The sequence below is a fragment of the Amblyraja radiata genome, chromosome 1 (genome assembly GCF_010909765.2).
Source record: "Amblyraja radiata isolate CabotCenter1 chromosome 1, sAmbRad1.1.pri, whole genome shotgun sequence".
Taxonomy (NCBI): Eukaryota; Metazoa; Chordata; class Chondrichthyes; order Rajiformes; family Rajidae; genus Amblyraja; species Amblyraja radiata.
In genome coordinates, this window is record NC_045956.1 from 62,160,137 (window position 1) to 62,178,148 (window position 18,012).

The 18,012-nt window shown below is 46.3% G+C and overlaps 1 protein-coding gene across 1 annotated transcript in view; it reads left to right on the forward strand.

Moving 5' to 3' along the window:
- The first annotated feature begins 5,484 nt into the window (after nt 1-5,484).
- LOC116978984 (probable E3 ubiquitin-protein ligase HERC4) overlaps nt 5,485-18,012 on the forward strand; it is a 76,427-nt gene continuing 63,899 nt past the window's right edge. The window contains exons 1-5 of the mRNA XM_033030365.1: nt 5,485-5,733; nt 7,547-7,703; nt 11,058-11,134; nt 11,848-12,069; nt 15,607-15,698. Coding sequence (XP_032886256.1) covers nt 5,514-5,733; nt 7,547-7,703; nt 11,058-11,134; nt 11,848-12,069; nt 15,607-15,698 — 768 coding nt within the window. The 5' untranslated portion in view covers nt 5,485-5,513. The remainder of the gene's footprint in view (nt 5,734-7,546; nt 7,704-11,057; nt 11,135-11,847; nt 12,070-15,606; nt 15,699-18,012) is intronic.

The following is an 18,012-nucleotide window of genomic DNA, read 5'->3' on the forward strand; positions in this document are numbered from 1 at the left end:
GCCAGTACCGCCATTCAATGTGATCATGGCTGATCATCCACAAACAATACCCAATTCCTGCCTTCTCCCCATATCCCCAGACTCCACTATCTTTAAGAGCCCTATCAAGCTCTCTCTTGAAAATATCCAGAGAACCGGCCTCCACCGCCCTCTGGGGCAGAGAATTCCACACTCACAACTCTGTGTGAAAAAGTGTTTCCTCATCTCCATTCTAAATGGCTTACCCCTTATTCTCAAACTGTGGCTCCTGGTTCTGGACTCCCCAACATCGGGAACATATTTCCTACCTCTAGCGTGTCGAAACCCTTAATAATCTTATATGTTTCAATAAGATTCCCTCTCATCCTTCTAAATTCCAAAGTATACAAGCCCAGCCACTCCATTCTCTCAGCATATGACAGTCCCGCCATCCCAGGAATTAATCTTGTGAACCAACGCTGCACTCCCTCAATAGCAAGAATGTCCTTCCTCAAATTTGGAGCCCAAAACTGCACACAATACCCCTGGTGTGGTCTCACTAGGGCTCTGTACAACTGCAGAAGGACCTCTTCTTACTCAACTCTTCTTGTTATGAAGGCCAACATGCCATTCGCTTTCTCCACTGCCTGCTGTACCTGCTTGTTTACTTTCATAGACTGATGAATAAGGACCCCCAGATCCCATTGTACATTCCCTTTTCCCAACTTGACACCATTTAGATAATAATCTTCCTTCCTGTTCAAACCTCACATTTATCTGCATTAAACTGCATCTGAATGGGACCCGTTAATCTCTACTCTTTGTTTCCTGTCTGCCAACCGATTTTCTATCCATGTCAGCACTTTACCCCCAATACCATGTGCCCTAATTTTGCCCACTAATCTCCTATGTGGGACCTATTCAAATGCTTTCTGAAAGTCCAGGTACACTACATCCACTGGCTCTCCCTTGTCCATTTTCCTAGTTACATCCTCAAAAATTTCCAGAAGATTAGTCAAGCATGATTTCCCCTTCGTAAATCCATGCTGACTTGATCCTGTTACTGCTATCCAAATGTACCGCTATTTCATCTTTTTGATTGACTCCAGCATCTTCCCCACCACTGATGTCAGGCTAACGTTTTCATCTTGCCTTTCTTAAATAATAGGATAACATTAGCTACCCTCCAGTCCACAGGAACAGATCCTGCATCTATAGAACATTGGAAAATGATCACTAATGCGACCACAATTTCTAGAGCCACTTCCTTAAGTACCCTGGGATGCAGACCATCAGGCCCTGGGGATTTATCAGCCTTCAGTCCCATCAGTCTACCCAACACCATTTCCTGCCTAATGTGGATTTCCTTCAGCTCCTCCGTCACACCAGATCCTCTGGCCACTACTATATCAGGAAGATTGTTTGTGTCCTCCTTAGTGAAGATGGATCCAAAGTACCTGTTCAACTCATCTGCCATTTCCTTGTTCCCCATAATAAATTCACCCTTTTCAGTCTTCAAGGGTCCAAATTTGGTCTTAACTAATATTCTCCTCTTCACATACCTAAAGAAGCTTTTACTATCCTTTATATTCTTGGCTAGCTTACCTTCGTACCTCATCTTTTCTCCCCGTATTGCCTTTTTAGTTATCTTGTGTTGCTCTTTAAACGTTACCCAATCCTCTGGCTTCCCACTCATCCATGCTATGTTGTACTTCTCTTTTATTTTTGTACTGCCCCTGACTTCCCTTGTCAGCCACGGTCACTCCTTACTCCCCTTGGAATATTTCTTCCTCTTTGGAATGAACTGATCTTGCACCTTCTGTATTATTCCCAGAAATACCTGCCATTGTTGTTCCACTGTCATCCCTGCTAGGGTATCTTTCCAATCAACTTTGGCCAGCTCCTCCTCATGGCTTTGTTTGACTGTAACACTGACACCTCCGATTTATCCTTCTCCCTTTCAAATTGTACATTAAAACTTATCATATTGCGGTCACTACCTCCTAATGGCTCCTTAACCTCAAGTTCCCTCATCAAATGCAGTTCATTACACAACACTAAATCCAGAATTGCCTTCTCCCTGGTAGGCTCCAGTACAAGCTGCTCTAAGAATCCATCGCGGAGGCACTCAACAAACACCCTTTCTAAGAGGTCCAGTACCAAGCTGATTTTCCCAGTCTACCTGCATGTTGAAATCTCTCATAACAACCGTAGCATTACCTTTACGACATGCCAATTTTAACTCTTGATTCAACTTGCACCCTATATCCAGGCTACTGTTTGGGGGCCTGTAGATAAGTCCCATTAGGGTCTTTTTAACCTTACAATTCCTTAGTTCTATCCATACTGACTCCACATCTCCTGTTTCAATGTCACCCCTTGCAAGGGACTGAATTTCACTCCTCACCAACAGAGCTACCCCAACCCCTTTGCCCACCTGACTGTCTTTTCGATAGGATGTATTTCATGCATACCTTGAATATTCAGTTCCCAGCCCTGGCCCTCTTGTAGCCATGTCTCTCTAATCCCCACAACATCATGCCAATTTCTAACTGAGCCCAAGCTCGTCCACTTTATTTCTTATACTTCGCGCATTAATATACAACACTTAGACTTGAGTCAGGTTAAACATTGGCGCTGGCAAGAGTCCTAATCAAAACTCTATATTTACTTTGACTGACAAGGCTGGGTTGGCAGTGACCATACAGCAGATGAGCATGAGCAGGTCAACAGTATTTGGTTACTCAAACCCAACTTTACTTAGACTTCAAGCAATGTGTTTTCTGAAGCTTGCATGGCATGCAAGTTCATGCCGTCCAATAGTTACCAGGATTAAATCCCACACACTTAAGTAATGTTTTCCTATATGACTATTCAAAAAACAGCTACTTTCACTACAATAATCAAGTCCTTCAACCGACCTAATCCAACCTGGATAACATAACACTGTAGTCCACTTCTTGAACGACTGGATGTGTTTTTATTTTGCTCTTGTTATGTTTTTACACTAATGTCTTGTGTTTTACTGATACTTCTGTCACACTCTGGTGCTTTTCGTGCTTTACACCACTAGAGGGCGGTCATGAGCTACCATCTACCTCATTGGAGACCTCAGACTATCCTTAATCCGTCTTTACTGGACTTTATCTTGCACTAGATTTTATTCCTTTTATCCTGTATCTGTACACTGTGGACGGCTTGATTGTAATCTTGTGTAGAGTTTCCGCTGACTGGATAGAACGCAACAGAAAAGCTTTTCACTGCACCTCAGTACACGTGACAATAAACTAAACTAAACTATAATATTATGTGTAATTTATGTATATATTTTGAGGTGTTTGTTTGAGTCTATGTGGCTGTGATGAACAAAGAACATACAGCAGAGGAACAGGCCCTTTAGCCCACAACGTCCATGCCGAACATTTTAAGCTGATCTCATCTGCTTGTACATGATCAATATCCATCCCTCTATTCCCTGCATACCCATGTAGCCTGTCTAAAAGCATCCTAAACACCACTATCCTCTCTACTTTCTCTACTATCCCCGGTAGCAGATTCCAGGCATTCGCCACCCTCTGTGTAAAAAACTTGCCCAGCACATCTCCTTTAAAATGTGCCCCTCTCTCCTTTGTCCCACCATCAGTCTGAAGAAGGGCCCCGACACAAAACCTCACCTATCCATATTCTCTAGCGATGCTGCATGACCTGCTGAGTTACTCCAGCACTTTGTGTCCTGTTTTTATCCAGATGTGCTGGGGAGAGGGTGTTGTGTGTGGGTTGGAATTTGGGGTGCTGGGAGGGGTGGGGGGGGGGGGGGTGGGGGGATAGGGGGGGGGGGGGGTGAGGTTACTGATGTATTACTTAAACTAAAATATTTTAAAGTGGCTGAGTTTAGAAATACAGCATGGAAACAGGCCCTTCGACCCACTGAGTCCATGCAACCATCGATCACCCATTTGCATTGATTCTATGTTATCCCACTCTCGTATCCCGCCCTATACATTGGGTGCAATTTACAGAGGCCAATTCACCTACAAACCTGCACGTCTTTGGGATGTGGGAGGAAACTGGAGCACCCGGAGAAAATGCACGTCGTCACAGGGAGAACAAGCCGACTCGGCACAGACAGCACCCGAGGTCAGGATTGAACCCGGGTCTCAGGCGCTGTAAGGCAGCAGCTCTACCAGCCACGCTACTGTGCCATTGGGTTAATGGGTGCCTCAAGCAAAGAGCTAAGAGCAAATTGCTGGAAGAACTCAGCGGGTTGGGCAACATCCATGTGCGGAGTGGGCAGAGGAGGTTTTGGGTGGGGTGAGTCTTAAGAAGGGTCCCGACCCTAAACATCAGCTGTCCACTCCTCCCACAGATGCTTTGTTTATTATTGTCACATGTACCGAGGTACAGTGAAAAGCTTTTTGTTGCGTGCTATCCATTCAGCAAAAAGACTATACATGATTACAATCGAGTCATCCACAGTGTACAGATATAGAATAAATGGTATAGAGTCATAGTGTGAATGAGTGAAACAGTGAGGAAACAGGCCCTTCGGCCCAACTTGCCCACACCGGGAAACAATATCCCAGCTATTCCTCTCATGATTTTGTATACCTCTATAAGATCTACCCTCACCATCCTGCGCTCCATGGAATAGAGACCCAGCCTACACAACCTCTCCCTACAGCTCACACCTAGCCCTGGCAACATCCTCGTAAATCTTTTCTGAACCCTTTCAAGCTTGACAATATCTTTCCGATAACATGGTGCCCAGAACTGAACACAATATTCTAAATGCGGTCTCACCAACGTCTGATACAACTGCAACATGACCTCACATTCTATACTCAATACTCTGACTGATGAAGGCCAAAGTACCAAAAGCCTTTTTAACCACCTTATCTACCTGCGACTCAACCTTCAAGGAACCATGCACCTGTACTAGTTCCCTCTGCTCTACAACACTACCCAGAGGCCTACCATTTACTGTGTAGGTCCTGCCCTTGTCCAACATCCCAAAATGCAACACCTCACACTTCTCTGTATTAAATTCCATCAACCATCCCTCCGCCCACCTGGCCAATCGATCCAGATCCTGCTGCAATCGTTCACAACCATTTTCACTACCTGCAAAACCACTAACTTTTGTATCATCAGCAAAGTGCTAATCTTGCCCTGTATGTTCTCATCCAAATCATTGATGTGTATAACATTTAGTGCAAGATACAGTCCAGTAAAGTCTGATTGAAGATAGTTCCGATGATGTAGATAGGAGGTCAGGACTGCTCTTTAGTTGGTGATGGGATGGTTCAGTTGCCTGATAACAACTGGGAAGAAACTGTCCCTGAATCTGGACGTGTGCTTTTTCACACTTCTGTACCTCTTGCCTGATGGGGGAGGGGAGAAGAGGGAGTGACCGGGGTGAGACTGACATCTGCTGTTCCACCTGCCTTAGTGAATACCTGGATCTCTGCCAAGCAACGCACTAGTTCCCTGTCTCAGAGCTCAGCCACCAAGAAGTGAAACTGAAACAAACAGGCACTCACTCTCTGCCGAGCAGCATGAAGAGAAGCATCTTTCACTGGGGGGAGCTGGGCAGTAGGTTCAGGGGATCGAAACCCAACAAAGTACGAAAACTCATCCAGGCCACCCCTTGGGAAGAACTTGCCGACAACGAGGAAATTGACCACATCTGCTGCAGCCCTCATCTGACTGTGTTCATCCTGAGGGATGGCAGGGTTTATACACGGAGCAACAGCCACAAGAGGAGTGGACAACTAGGTGAGTGAGTTAAAGACTAAGGTTTTAAAGACCAAGCAGTCTGAAGAAAGATCCCGGCCCGAAACATCACCCATCCTTTTAATCCGAATGCTGTCTGTCCTGCTGAGTTACTCCAGCACTTTGTACCTATCTTTGGTACCTACCAGCATCTGCAGTTCATTTCTACACAAGGTTTTTATTTGTTTGTTGCCATCAGGCAGCACAGTGGTGTAGCTGGTAGAACAGCTGCCTCACAGCACCAGAGACCCGGGTTCAGTCCTAACCTCAGGAGCTGTCTGCATGGAGTTTGCACGCTCTCTCCGTGACCGCATAAGTTTCATTCCACATTCCAAAGATGTGCTGCTTTGTAGGTTAATTGGCCTCTGTAAATTGCCCCGCGTGTGTAGGGAGTGGATGCATAAGTGGGATAACATACAACTAGTGCGAACGTTGGACGAGGTGGACTCAATGGGATGAAAGACCTAAACTTTTATACATGGGGTGCCTGGAACGCGCTGCCAGTGGCACACCTGCCCACGCTTGGCCCATATTCACAGTTACTCCGGCACTTTGTGTCTTTTTTTGTAGACCGACATCTGCAGTTCCTTGTGTCTCTCTAATAATCCAACACATTCAGTACTTCGCTGATGCCAGATGGCAATTTTTTGAACTATTGAAAGTTATTCTTATTTATGCACCTGAACATTTTAAAATTCTCGGTAGTTTTAGATGTTGCAATGATTGCGTAATAAATAATATAGTAGAGCAGGTGAGTTTAAAAGGTGAGCAGGAACAGTCCCTACTGAGATAAAAGGGAATGGAGAGAAGGAAGAAAATGGGATTGAGAGTAAGATAGATCAGCCATGATTGAATGGCAGAGTAGACGTGATGGGCCGAATGGCCTAATTCTACTCATGTAACATGAGGAGGATAGGTAGGGTAAATGCAGTTTTTCCCCCCAGGGTAGAGAAATCAAGAACTTATAGGTTTAAGGTGAGAGGGGAAAGATTTAATAGGAACCTGAGGGGCTCTTTTTTACCACAGAGGGTGGTGGGTTTATGGAACGAGCTGCCAGATGAGGTAGTTGAGGCAAGTACTATAACAACATTTAAAAAACACTTGGACAGGTGTATCGATAAGGAAGGTTTAGAGGGATATAGGCAAAATACAGGCAAATACGACTTAAATGGGGCATTTAGGTCAGCATGCAAAAATTGGGCTGAAGGACCTGTTTATTACTCATGACTTTATAAACTCCAAGTATGCTTTAAAGAGCATTTTACAGGAGCATGCTGGAGAAAGGTGGGATTCAGGAGAAGTGGGATTAAGGAAGCGAATTCCAGAGTTTCGAAGCCAGTCAGCTGAATATACGGTTTGTAGTTCTCCTGGTTCTTAAAAGGTTAATCAATGTAGCCGATAGATCATAAGTGAGTCAGAAGAAGGCTCCCAACCCGAAATGTCACCCATCCTTTTTCTCCAGAGATGCTGCCTGATCCGTTGAGTTACTCCAACACGTTGTATCTACAATTTTAGGTATAAACCAACAGCTGCATTTCCTTCCTACTTCAATTTAGCAAATGTGCTCTCCTGTGGAATCTGTTATAACGTGTTGGAATGTCTTTTGGTTCACTCTATGGTTTGGTCATTGGCTTCTCCTGAATTTTGTAATGAACACAAGCTTTGTTTACTATTGTGCAAAACTACAGGTCGATCATAACTAGTGCAGAGATTTAAAATTCTGATTCCTCCCTTGATAAACCTTCCTAATAAAACCAGTGTGTGTTAAATTCTACTTTCTGCGGTTGCAATATTTTTTGTTCCCTCTCCTGCACAGAGCTGATCACTGCGATACAGGACGAGAAGATTCATACAGCGGACATCGGTGGCTCCAACATCCTCTACGTGTCTGAAGCAGGAAATGTATACTTCAGTAAAGTCCCAAACCAAAAATGTGGAGTGGCAAATAAATCTTTCATCGTCACAAAACCAAAGTAAGAATTATCTTGATTATTAGATTGTGATTGTGGTTACAAATGGTATCTGCTATCTGTTAGTTGACATCTATGTGGAGAGGAATGGTTAATGTAGTTTAGTTTAAGTTTAGCGATACAGCATAGAAATAGGCCCTTTGGCCATTCAAGTCCATGCCAACCATTGATCACCCGTTCACACTAGTTCAATGTTACCCCACTTTCTCATCCACTCCCTCTACACGAGGGGCGATTTGCAGAGGACAATTAACCTACAAACCCACACGTGTTTAGGATGTGGCAGGAAACTGGATCACCAGGAGGAAACCCATGCGGTCACAGGGAGAATGTACAAACACCACACAGACAGCACCCAAGGTCAGGATCAAAATAGGGGGCGCCGTCCTGTGTGGTATGGCTGCCCAGCCTGCAGCTGTTCGTTTTTCATTCTTTTTTTAAAATTTTCAGTGAGTTTTAGTGTTTTGTTTTTGGAGCTCTAGTCTTTTTTATGTGGGGGGTGGGAGGGAGGAAGGGAAAAACTACTTTTCAGGGTACCTACCTGGTCGGAGAGGCAGCTTCTCTCCGGGCTGCACCGTCGACCCGTCCTTGCGGCCTACCAGTGGGCCTGGAGTGGCGTTTCCTGAGGGGTCCGCCCAGTACCTCAGATTCGGCGGCGGCACAGCGCTGGAGAGCTATTGCGGAGCGGGCGATGCCTTGCCCGTGTCGCCGCGCAGGAGCTCCGGTGAGCTGAAGACCACCGATGAAACATCGCGGAGCTGCGAGACTGTGGAGCGGCCAGCCACGGGCGGCGGCGCTGACCTTAAACATCGGGAGCCTGGGATCCCTCGCCGAGATCGTCAGTGGTGGAGCTCCAACCGGCGCGGCCTTGTTGGCTTCAGAAGCCGCGGTGTCGAGTAAGGAGGCGGCCGTTCCGGGTTTCCCACGCCGCTGAGAGGATTCTCCCGACGCCGGAGCACCATCATCCAGCGAGAAAGGCCTGGAACATCGGGCCTCCATAAAGGCGACTGCGGAGGCCTCAATAGGCCCGACTATGGGTGGACATGGGGATGGGGACTGGACTTTGTGCCTTCCCTCACAATGGGAGCCATTGTGGGGGGATGTTTTTTATGTTTAAATCTCATATTACTGTTATGTCTGTATTCTTTCTTTATGTGCTGCATTGGCAAGAAGCATTTCACTACACCTATGGTGTATGTGACCAATAAAATAACCTTTGAACCTTAAAATCCTGGCACAGTGAGGCAGCAGCTCTACCAGGTGCGCCACTGTGCCACCACAAAAATGTTTCAACTTTTTGCAGCGCTGGTTATTGGATAAAATATTAACCTTGTTTCACCCACCACTGAAGCTGCCTGATCAGCTGAGTATTATAAACATTTCATGTTGTTAATTTTTGAACTTCACCAACATTTATAAGCGTGAAAGCATCTAGCACTGAGTCAGGAACAACTTGTTGCCCGCTGTTATCAGACTACCCAGCGGTGCTCTCATAGGTAATGTATTCTTAAACTTACACCCTTGCCTCAGGGGGGCACCGTTCAGTAGTTTGATAGCCGTGTGGAAGATGTTGTTCCTGAGTCTGGTGTTATGTGCTTTCAAGCTTTTGTATCTTCTGCCGGGTGGGAGAGGAGAGAAGAGGAAATGACTGGGGGTGAGAACATTACTGAGGGAGCGCTGCACTGCTTCTTTTTACCAAATATAAATGTCATCAATTATTAGAAGAATAATAGGCACAATACAAAACAATACCAACAAATCCACCACCATAGTACAAATTAAAACAAATAATCCTAAATATCAAATATACAGGTACACAACCTTTAATCTGAAAGCCTTGGGACCAGACACTTCTCGGATTTCGGAATTTTTCGGATTTCGGAATGGAAGATTTTTAGTGTAGATTAGGTAGGTAGCACGGGCGGCTTAAAGTCTGTAGCGGCTGCCTCCTCCCCGGAGACCGGGGAATCATTGTAAATCATTGCTTAAATGTTAGTCAGTTAGTTTGGAGGGATTTTATGTGGTGGGGGGGGGGGGGTGAAGGGGGAAACAAATTCTTATTCCCCTACCTGGTTGGAGAGGCGGGGAGCGGGCAATGCCTTACCGGGTCGCCGTGCAGTAAGCTCCGGAGCGCTGTGGCCGCCGACTCCCAACATCGCGGAGCTGGGGCTGCGGGCGTCCGGCCGCGGGCGGCGCCGGTTGGAGCTCCGACCCCGGCAACTCTACCCCTGGCTGCGCGGCGCTCCAAATCCAGCGCCGCCCGCGACCGGACGCCCGCAGCCCCAGCTCCGCAATGTTGGGAGTCGGCGGCCACAGCGCTGGGATACCAGCGGGGAGCGGGCAATGCTTTACCGGGTCGCCGTGCGGTAAGCTCCGGAGCGCTGTAGCCGCCGACTCCCAACATCGCGGAGCTGGGGCTGCGGGCGTCTGGCCGCAGGCGGCGCTGGATTTGGAGCGCCGCGCACCTGATTCTGCTGCTTTTGCACTGACAATTTAATAATTCTGGCTCTGGCCACGTAAATCAGCTGCCCTGGACATTTTATGACTGTTTTTATTTGTATTTTAATGTTGCTGTTTTTACCTGCACTTTTTAGCTATTCGTACTGTTTTATCAGGGACTGGATTGTTTTTATTGTTTTTTATTTTATGTGTGAAATGTTTAAGTTTTATGTGCGATGCTCTGGTATTCCCTAGGAAACAACCTTGGTCTTCCCATTTTGCACTTTACAACTGTTGCTTTGCAAGATGACAATAAAGGTTGGTTGATTGATTGGATTGATATTATACAACTATGTTACAATCCTTGTCAAGGATATATTCCAACCCCCCGCGGTGCCCAGCGGTCCTGTATACCCCCCAGGGTGCCCGTGGACAGCGCCTATAACATCTCTAGTACCAACCAGGCCCAGACGTAACCCCGGAAAAGGGGCAGGCAGCCGGTTTGGGCCGAGCCCTCTCCATCCTGGCAGAGGGGGCCCCCGGTCGACAGCAACCAAGTTCCAGACCCTCAGCAGGTCCCAGTAGAAGCTGCCATTGGATTGTCCTTCCACTGACTGGTTAGCATGCAACAAAAGCTTTCACTGTACCTCGGAACACATGACAATAAACTAAACTGAACTGAGCACTTTGTGTATTTTTCTTCGGTATATTCTAGCATCTGCAGTTCCTTTCTACATATCCAATTAAAGATTGTTCAAAGCTCTGTAATGTGGTTGATGGGTGACAAGGATCGCATGAGGACGGTTCAGTTGCCTGATAACAGTCGGGAAGAATGAGTAATGAGTAACACGGAGAGTTTCTGGGCTGAAATGAAGTTCTTGCCTGAGTGACTGACTCGTGGTTTATCTGTTTCCACAGGTTACTCAGCAGCTTTGCAGGGAGGTGTGTCGTTCAAGTTGCCTGTGGAAGCAATCACTCTCTGGCTCTCTGCAAAGGTAGGAGTTTCACACGGCAGCAATGGGCCAGCTGATCACATTGGTCAATAGAACGCATCGGAAACGTGGACCAGGCAGATTGCCTCGCTGTGGGTGGGGCAGTACGGAGCCACTCTCGGCGTAGAACGGTTCCCTTGATCAGTAACGTTATCAGAGATTATGGGGAGAAGGCAGCATAATGCGGTTGAGTGGGAAACATAGACCAGCCATGATTGAATGGCGGAGTAGACTTTATGGGCCAAATGGCCTAATTCTGCTGCTAGAACTAATAAAATGAGTACAGCACAGGAACAGGTCCTTTGGCCCACAATGACTATGCCAAACATGATGGTAAGTTAAATTAATCTCCTGTGTTTGCACGTGATCCTTATTCCTCCATTCCCTGTCCATGTAAGGTCTTTTTAAACACCACTATTGTATCTGCCTCCACATCATCCCTGGCAAAGAGTTGCAGCTCGATTATAATCATGTATTGTCTCTCCGCTGACTGGATAGCACGCAGCGAAAGCTTGTAACTGTACCTCAGTGTACGTGACAATAAACTAAACTAAACTAAACTACACTAACCGGTCCTGCACCCTCTCTAAAGCCTCCATATATGAAGTATCCAATGAGAATTAACGAGCTTAATCGAATTATACGTGAGCAGATGTGACATAAACTTTCTGACGTGTAATTTTTGACAAGGTTTTCATTTTTATCTCTCCCCCGAGATGGTCAAGTCTTTGCGTGGGGCAAGAACACAAATGGTCAACTGGGAGTGGGCGAGGCCGTTGGTACCACACACAGTCCGCAGCGCGTGACAGCGCTGGCTGGTATTCCCTTGGCTCAGATCGCAGCGGGAGGATCCCACACCATTGCAGTGTCTCTGTCAGGGACAGTGTTCGCTTGGGGAGCAAATCACCGTGGACAGCTGGGTCTAAACGATGTGAAGGGTAAGAATACCGAGGACGGGGATCTTCCCAATTGTACTCATGCCCATCTCTGGGGTCCAGGCCTGGCCGTGGGGAATTTTAGTTTAGTTTAGTGTAGAAATATACCGTGAAAACCCACGGTATATCGGCCCACCAAGTTCACACTGACACTTTTTCTATCCAACACACAAAGGGTAATTTACAGAAGCCAATTAACCTATACCTGTCAGGGGAGAGTTCCCCCCGCCACGGGTACCATGTAATCCCATGCTACCTGCTCCATGTTCGGATAGTCGGTGACTAAACCGTCTCCCCCACCTTGTTTGCCAGGTGAGGAGGGGGCTGTGGACCTCCAGCAGGACCAAAATCAAGACCTGTCAAAGGGCGGATGAGCTTCTAGTGAGCCAACGGCCATCCACACTTCAGTAGAAGTTACGATCGCTGTCGTACATAGCATTGTAAGGCACCGTGCCCCTTGATGTTTTCAACGATGATGATGATGATGATGATGAATTAACCTCCAAACCTGCACATCTTTGGAATGTGGGTGGAATCCGGAGCACCCGGAGAAAACCCACGCAGTCTCGAGGAGAATTGATTACTTAAGGATTACTTGATTAGTAAGGGTGTCAAAGGTTATGGGGAGAAGGCAGGAAACCCATGCGGTCACAGGAAGAACGTACAAACTCCACACAGACAGCACTCGAGGTCAGGAACAAACCCGGGCCTCTGGGCTGCTAAGAGGCAGCAGCTCTACTCGCTGTTGCTGTGCTGCACTGTTCCACAGTCTATGCCCCTTCAGATGCCTGCAGGCCTTTTCTGCCCTTTGGATTTCCTCTCCTCAATCTCTTCACCTCACGCCCCCTACTTACAACCTTTGAAAAGTCAAAATGACACAGACGATGGAAATCCAAAATAAAAGCAGGAAGTGCTGGAAGTACAGGTCAGGCAGTACTTGTGGAGAGAGGAACAATATCAACATCTCAGGTCAATAGATTAACAAGACATGTCTAAAAGCATTTAGTCTGCACCGTATTACAACTTTCCCCCTGTTCCCACCAACCTTCCCTATCTCTGCCATTGAAGACAAGCTTGTTTTCTCCCTTTCCCATTCCTGATTAACTTGAAACATTAACTCTGTTTCATTCTCCACAGATGCTGCTTGGTGTGCTGAGTATTTATAGCATTTGCTATTTTTAAGACCATAAGACATAGGAGCAGAATTAGGCCATTTGGCCCCTTGTGTCTACTCTGCCATTCAAACATGGCTGATCTATTTTCCCCATCCAACCCCATTTTCTTGCCTTCTCCCAATAACCTTTGACACCCTTACTAACATATCAATTTCCACTTTAAAAATACCCCATGACTTAGGCTCCACACCGTCTGTGCCAATGAGTTGCACAGATTCACCACCCCCTGGCTAAAGAAATTCCTCCTCATCTTCATTCTAAAGCTAAAGAAATTCTTCCTCATCTCCATTCCCCCCCCCCCCCTCATCTTTCTAAACTCCAGTGAGTACAGGCCCAGTGCCGTCAAACGCTCATCATACGTAACCCAGTCACCCCTGGGATCATTCTCTTTAACCTCCTCTGCATCCACTCCAACGCTTGCAGATCCTCCCTCATGTATGGAGCTTAAAACTGCTCACAATATTCCAAATGTGGCCTCGCCAGTGCCTTATAAAGCCTCAGCATTATATCCTTGCTTTATATTCTAGTCCCCACAAAATGAATGCTAACGTTGCATTTGCCTTCCTAACGTCCAAATTGATCTTTTCAGAATCCTGCCGGTTCATTCTTTAAATCCCACTTGATTGATCAAGCCTTCAATGTCACCTGAAAGCTGTTTATTTGACTTGTTGTCAAAGTTTGTCCGGCAGTTCCCCTCTGGGGTATTTTGATTAAATGCACCAGAGAAATCAGGGTTGTTGTTGTTGTTGCTTGAGACCAGCTTGTTGCTTGAGACCAGCTTGAACAACTTGTTGTTGTTGTTGCTTGAGACCAGCAACTGTGGTAACCGCTCTCCCACTGGTGGTACACTGCAGAACTGCAGTTGGAGCGATGAAAGTTATTAAGATTCTACACTGAATACAGCGTTTAAAACAAATTAAATAATGAATATAGAATTATGCATTTGAGATCATTATGGTTGCTTATTATTCGCATAATATATTGATTTATCGGTATTTATTTGTGTGTTTTGTGCATTCTGTATGGTCGGCAGTGATACAGCTTCCCCCTCCAATGACGAGCCTTCTCCCATCTCCCACCTTCCCCCTCCTCTTGGACCCCCCATACTGGCCTCCCTCCCTCTCTGGATGTATGAAGAAGCGTCTCCACCCAAAACGTCACCTATCCATGGTTTTCAGGAATGCTGCCCGACCTGCTGAGTTACTCCAGCATTGTGTGCCCTATAATGCACACAGCAAAATGCTCCTTCTCCTCAGTGAAATATAAAGATTATATATTCTTGAAGTTTGGTTTAGTTTGGAGATACGGCATGGAAACAGGCCCTTCGGCCCACCGAATCCATGCCGACCATTGATCACCCATTCACACTAGTTCTATGTTACCCCACTTCCTCATACGCTCCCTACACACTGGCGGGAATTTACAGAGGGCCAATTAACCTGCAAACCCACACGTCTTTGGGATGTGGGAGGAAACTGGAGTCACATGGAAAACATGCAAACAGGGGAGGAGCTGGGTGATAGGAGATGGGAGGTCATGGGATGAATCTCCTTGACCCCCCCCCCCCCCCCCCCCGCGTGTAATCAGTCCTGTATGAGGCAGTGTCCAAGTTGCCGATCATCATCAAAGACCCACACCATCCTGGCCACGCTCTCAATTCACTCCTACCATTGGGAAGGATAGAGTGGATGTGGAGAGGATGTTTCAACCAATGGGAGAGTCTTAGGCCAGAGAGCACAGCCTCAGAATATGAGATTAAGAGGAATTTCTTTAGTCAGAGGGTGGTGAATCTGTGGAATTCATTGCCATAGATGGCCGTGGCGTCAGGGCGGCACAGAAGCGCAGTGTTAGAGCTGCCGTCTTATAGTGCCATAGACCCGGGTTCTATAGTGACTATAGGTGCTGTCTGTAATAAGTTTGTATGTTCTCCCAGTGACTGCGTGGGTTTTCTCCGGGTGCTCCGGTTTCCTACCACACTCCAAAGATATGCAGGTTTGTAGGTTAATTGGCTTTGGTAAAATAGTAAATTGCCCCTAGTATGTAGGATAGTGCTAGTGTATGTGGTGATCGCTGGTCGGGGCGTATTCGATGGGCCGAAGTGTCTGTTTCCGTGCTGTACCTCCAAAATCTAAAGTAAAGTCTAAAGTCGTTGGGTATTTTTAAAGCAGAGATTGACAGGTATTTGATTAGTAAGGGTGTCAAATGTTATAGGGAGAAGGCAGAAGAATGAGGTTGAGAGAGTAGGATAGATTAACCTTGATTAAATGGCGGAGTAGACTCGATGGGCCGAATGGCCTAATTTTGTTCCTATGACTTATGAATTTATTAGAGGGAGGCTGAATAACTTACCCTGTTCTCATCACAGCTCGATACCATCCCACTTGTGTGAAGCTTCTGGAGTGTAAGAAAGTCGTGCAGGTGTCCTGTGGGGCCCACCACACTGCTGTGCTGAACAAGGTTTGTCCCCGTCACTTCAGACGTAATCATTGTTGTAACCTGTCACACGGACCCGAATCACTGCATGTATCCCGTAACAACCAGGACATTGGTAACACCTCAATGGCAAAAGGAGTCTTTACTTTAGAGTTACAGCGTGGAAACAGACCCTTCGGCCCACCTAGTTCGCGCCTACCAGCGAAAACCACGTTATATTACATTAACACTATCCTACACACACGGACAATTTACAGAAGCCAATTAACCTACAAATCTGCACGACTTCAGAGTGTGGGAGGAAACTGGAGCACCCGGATAAAACACTCGTCACAGGGAGAACGTACAAACTCCGTACAGCATTTTTCCTTAACAAGGAACTTTATTCCTTGGAACTTAAGGGGTTGGACAGGCTAGATGCAGGAAGAAGTCCAGAACAAGGGGTCCCAGTTTAAGGATAAGGGGGAAATCTTTTAGGACCGAGTTGAGAAAAACATTTTTCACACAGAGAGTGGTGAATCTCTGGAATTCTCTGCCACTGAAGGTAGTTGAGGCCAGTTCATTGGCTATATTTATGAGGGAGTTAGATGTGACCCTTGTGGCTAAAGGGATCACGGGGTATGGAGAGAAGGCAGGTACAGGATACTGAGTTGGATGATCAGCCATGATCATATTGAATGGCGGTGCAGGCTCGGAGGGCCGAATGGCCTACTCCTGCACCAATTTTCTATGATTCTATGTTTCTATTCCATAGTCACAACTAACATAGTATTAAACGAAACTCGTCTTGAGCAGAGATCAAAATCCACTCTTTGGACATGAAGGTTTGTGGGTTAATTGGCCTCTGAAAATTGTCCCTCATGTGTAGGATAGAACTAGTGTACAGAATGGACTGGCGATGTTTCGGGTCAGGACCCTTCTACAGACTGCTCAAGACTTCAGCATCAGCATCTCTCAGGTTTAGAAGGATATGGGCCAAACCTCACTCATCTGTAGCCACCTCTCATTTGCCGGGTTTGTCTCAACCCCACCTCTCTTTGTCAGCTTTTTCTCCCCATCCATCAGGCCAAAGAAGAGTCCCAACCTAAAATGTCGCTTGTCCATTCCCTGACCTGCTGAGATCCTCCAGCACATTCAAGATTCCAGCACCTGCACAACCTTGTGGCTCTGTATCAGTATTTGTGTGGTTGATGTGCCTATAAGACCACAAAACCATAAGACCAGGGTGGAATTAGGCCATTCATCCCAGCAAATCCGCTCTGCCATTTGATCATGGCTGATCGGTATTTCCCTTTCAAATGCGTTCTTCTGCCTTCCCCCTGTAACCTTTGACACACTCACTAATCAAGAATCTCAGCTTAGAAAATATCCATTAAGTAGCCCTTCACAGCCGCCTGTGGCTGTGAATTTCACCGATTCGTTACACTCTGGCTAAAGAAACTCTTCATCTCCATTCTAAAGGTATGTCCTATTATTCTGAGGCTGTGCCCTCTGGTCCTAGATTCTCCCACTAGCGGAGACATCCTCTCCACATCCACTTTAAAAAAAATGTAAATACTGCTTCTGTTCTGTTCTGTTGTTCTTGCACAATCCCGCTGCATTGCCACCATCATTTCACTGTACATCTTGTATGTGTATGTGACAAATAAATTTGACTTGACTCCATCTAGGCCTTTCATTATTCATCTGTGGTGTTATTGTGTTTATGTGCCTGTAAAGCCTCAGCACCGTATGCCTATGTGAGATACTGTGGCACCTCCACCCCCGTTGTGGACATTGGACTTTGTCTGTGATACTGCAGTGTTACAATGCTGAGAACTAAATTCTGCACTCTATAGAAACAAAGAACTGCAGATGCTGGTTAATACACAAAAGGACACAAAGTGCTGGAGTAACTCAGCAGGTCTGGCAGCATCTCTGGAGAACAATGATAGGTGATGTTTCGAGGTTGGGACCGTTTTTCAGACTGGTCTAAAGAAGGGTTTGTTTCATGTTTATGTTTTCCACAGATGCTGTCTGACCCACTGAGTTATTCCAGCACTTTGTGTCCTTTTCTGCACTTTGTAACTTCCTCTTTGCTCTACCTATCATCACAATGTTTAAAAAACGTTTGGACAAGTGCACGGTAGGATAGGTTTAGAGGGACATGGGCCAAATGCAGGAGAGTGGTACTAGTGTAGATGGCACTAGTGTAGGTGTGACACGGGGCCTGTTTCCTGTATGACTCTCTGACTCTATTGTACTTGAGTTTGAACTGATTGTATTTATGTACAGCATCATCTGATCTGTTCTGATCGAATGCAAGAAAAGCTTTTCACGGTACCTCAGTACACGTGAC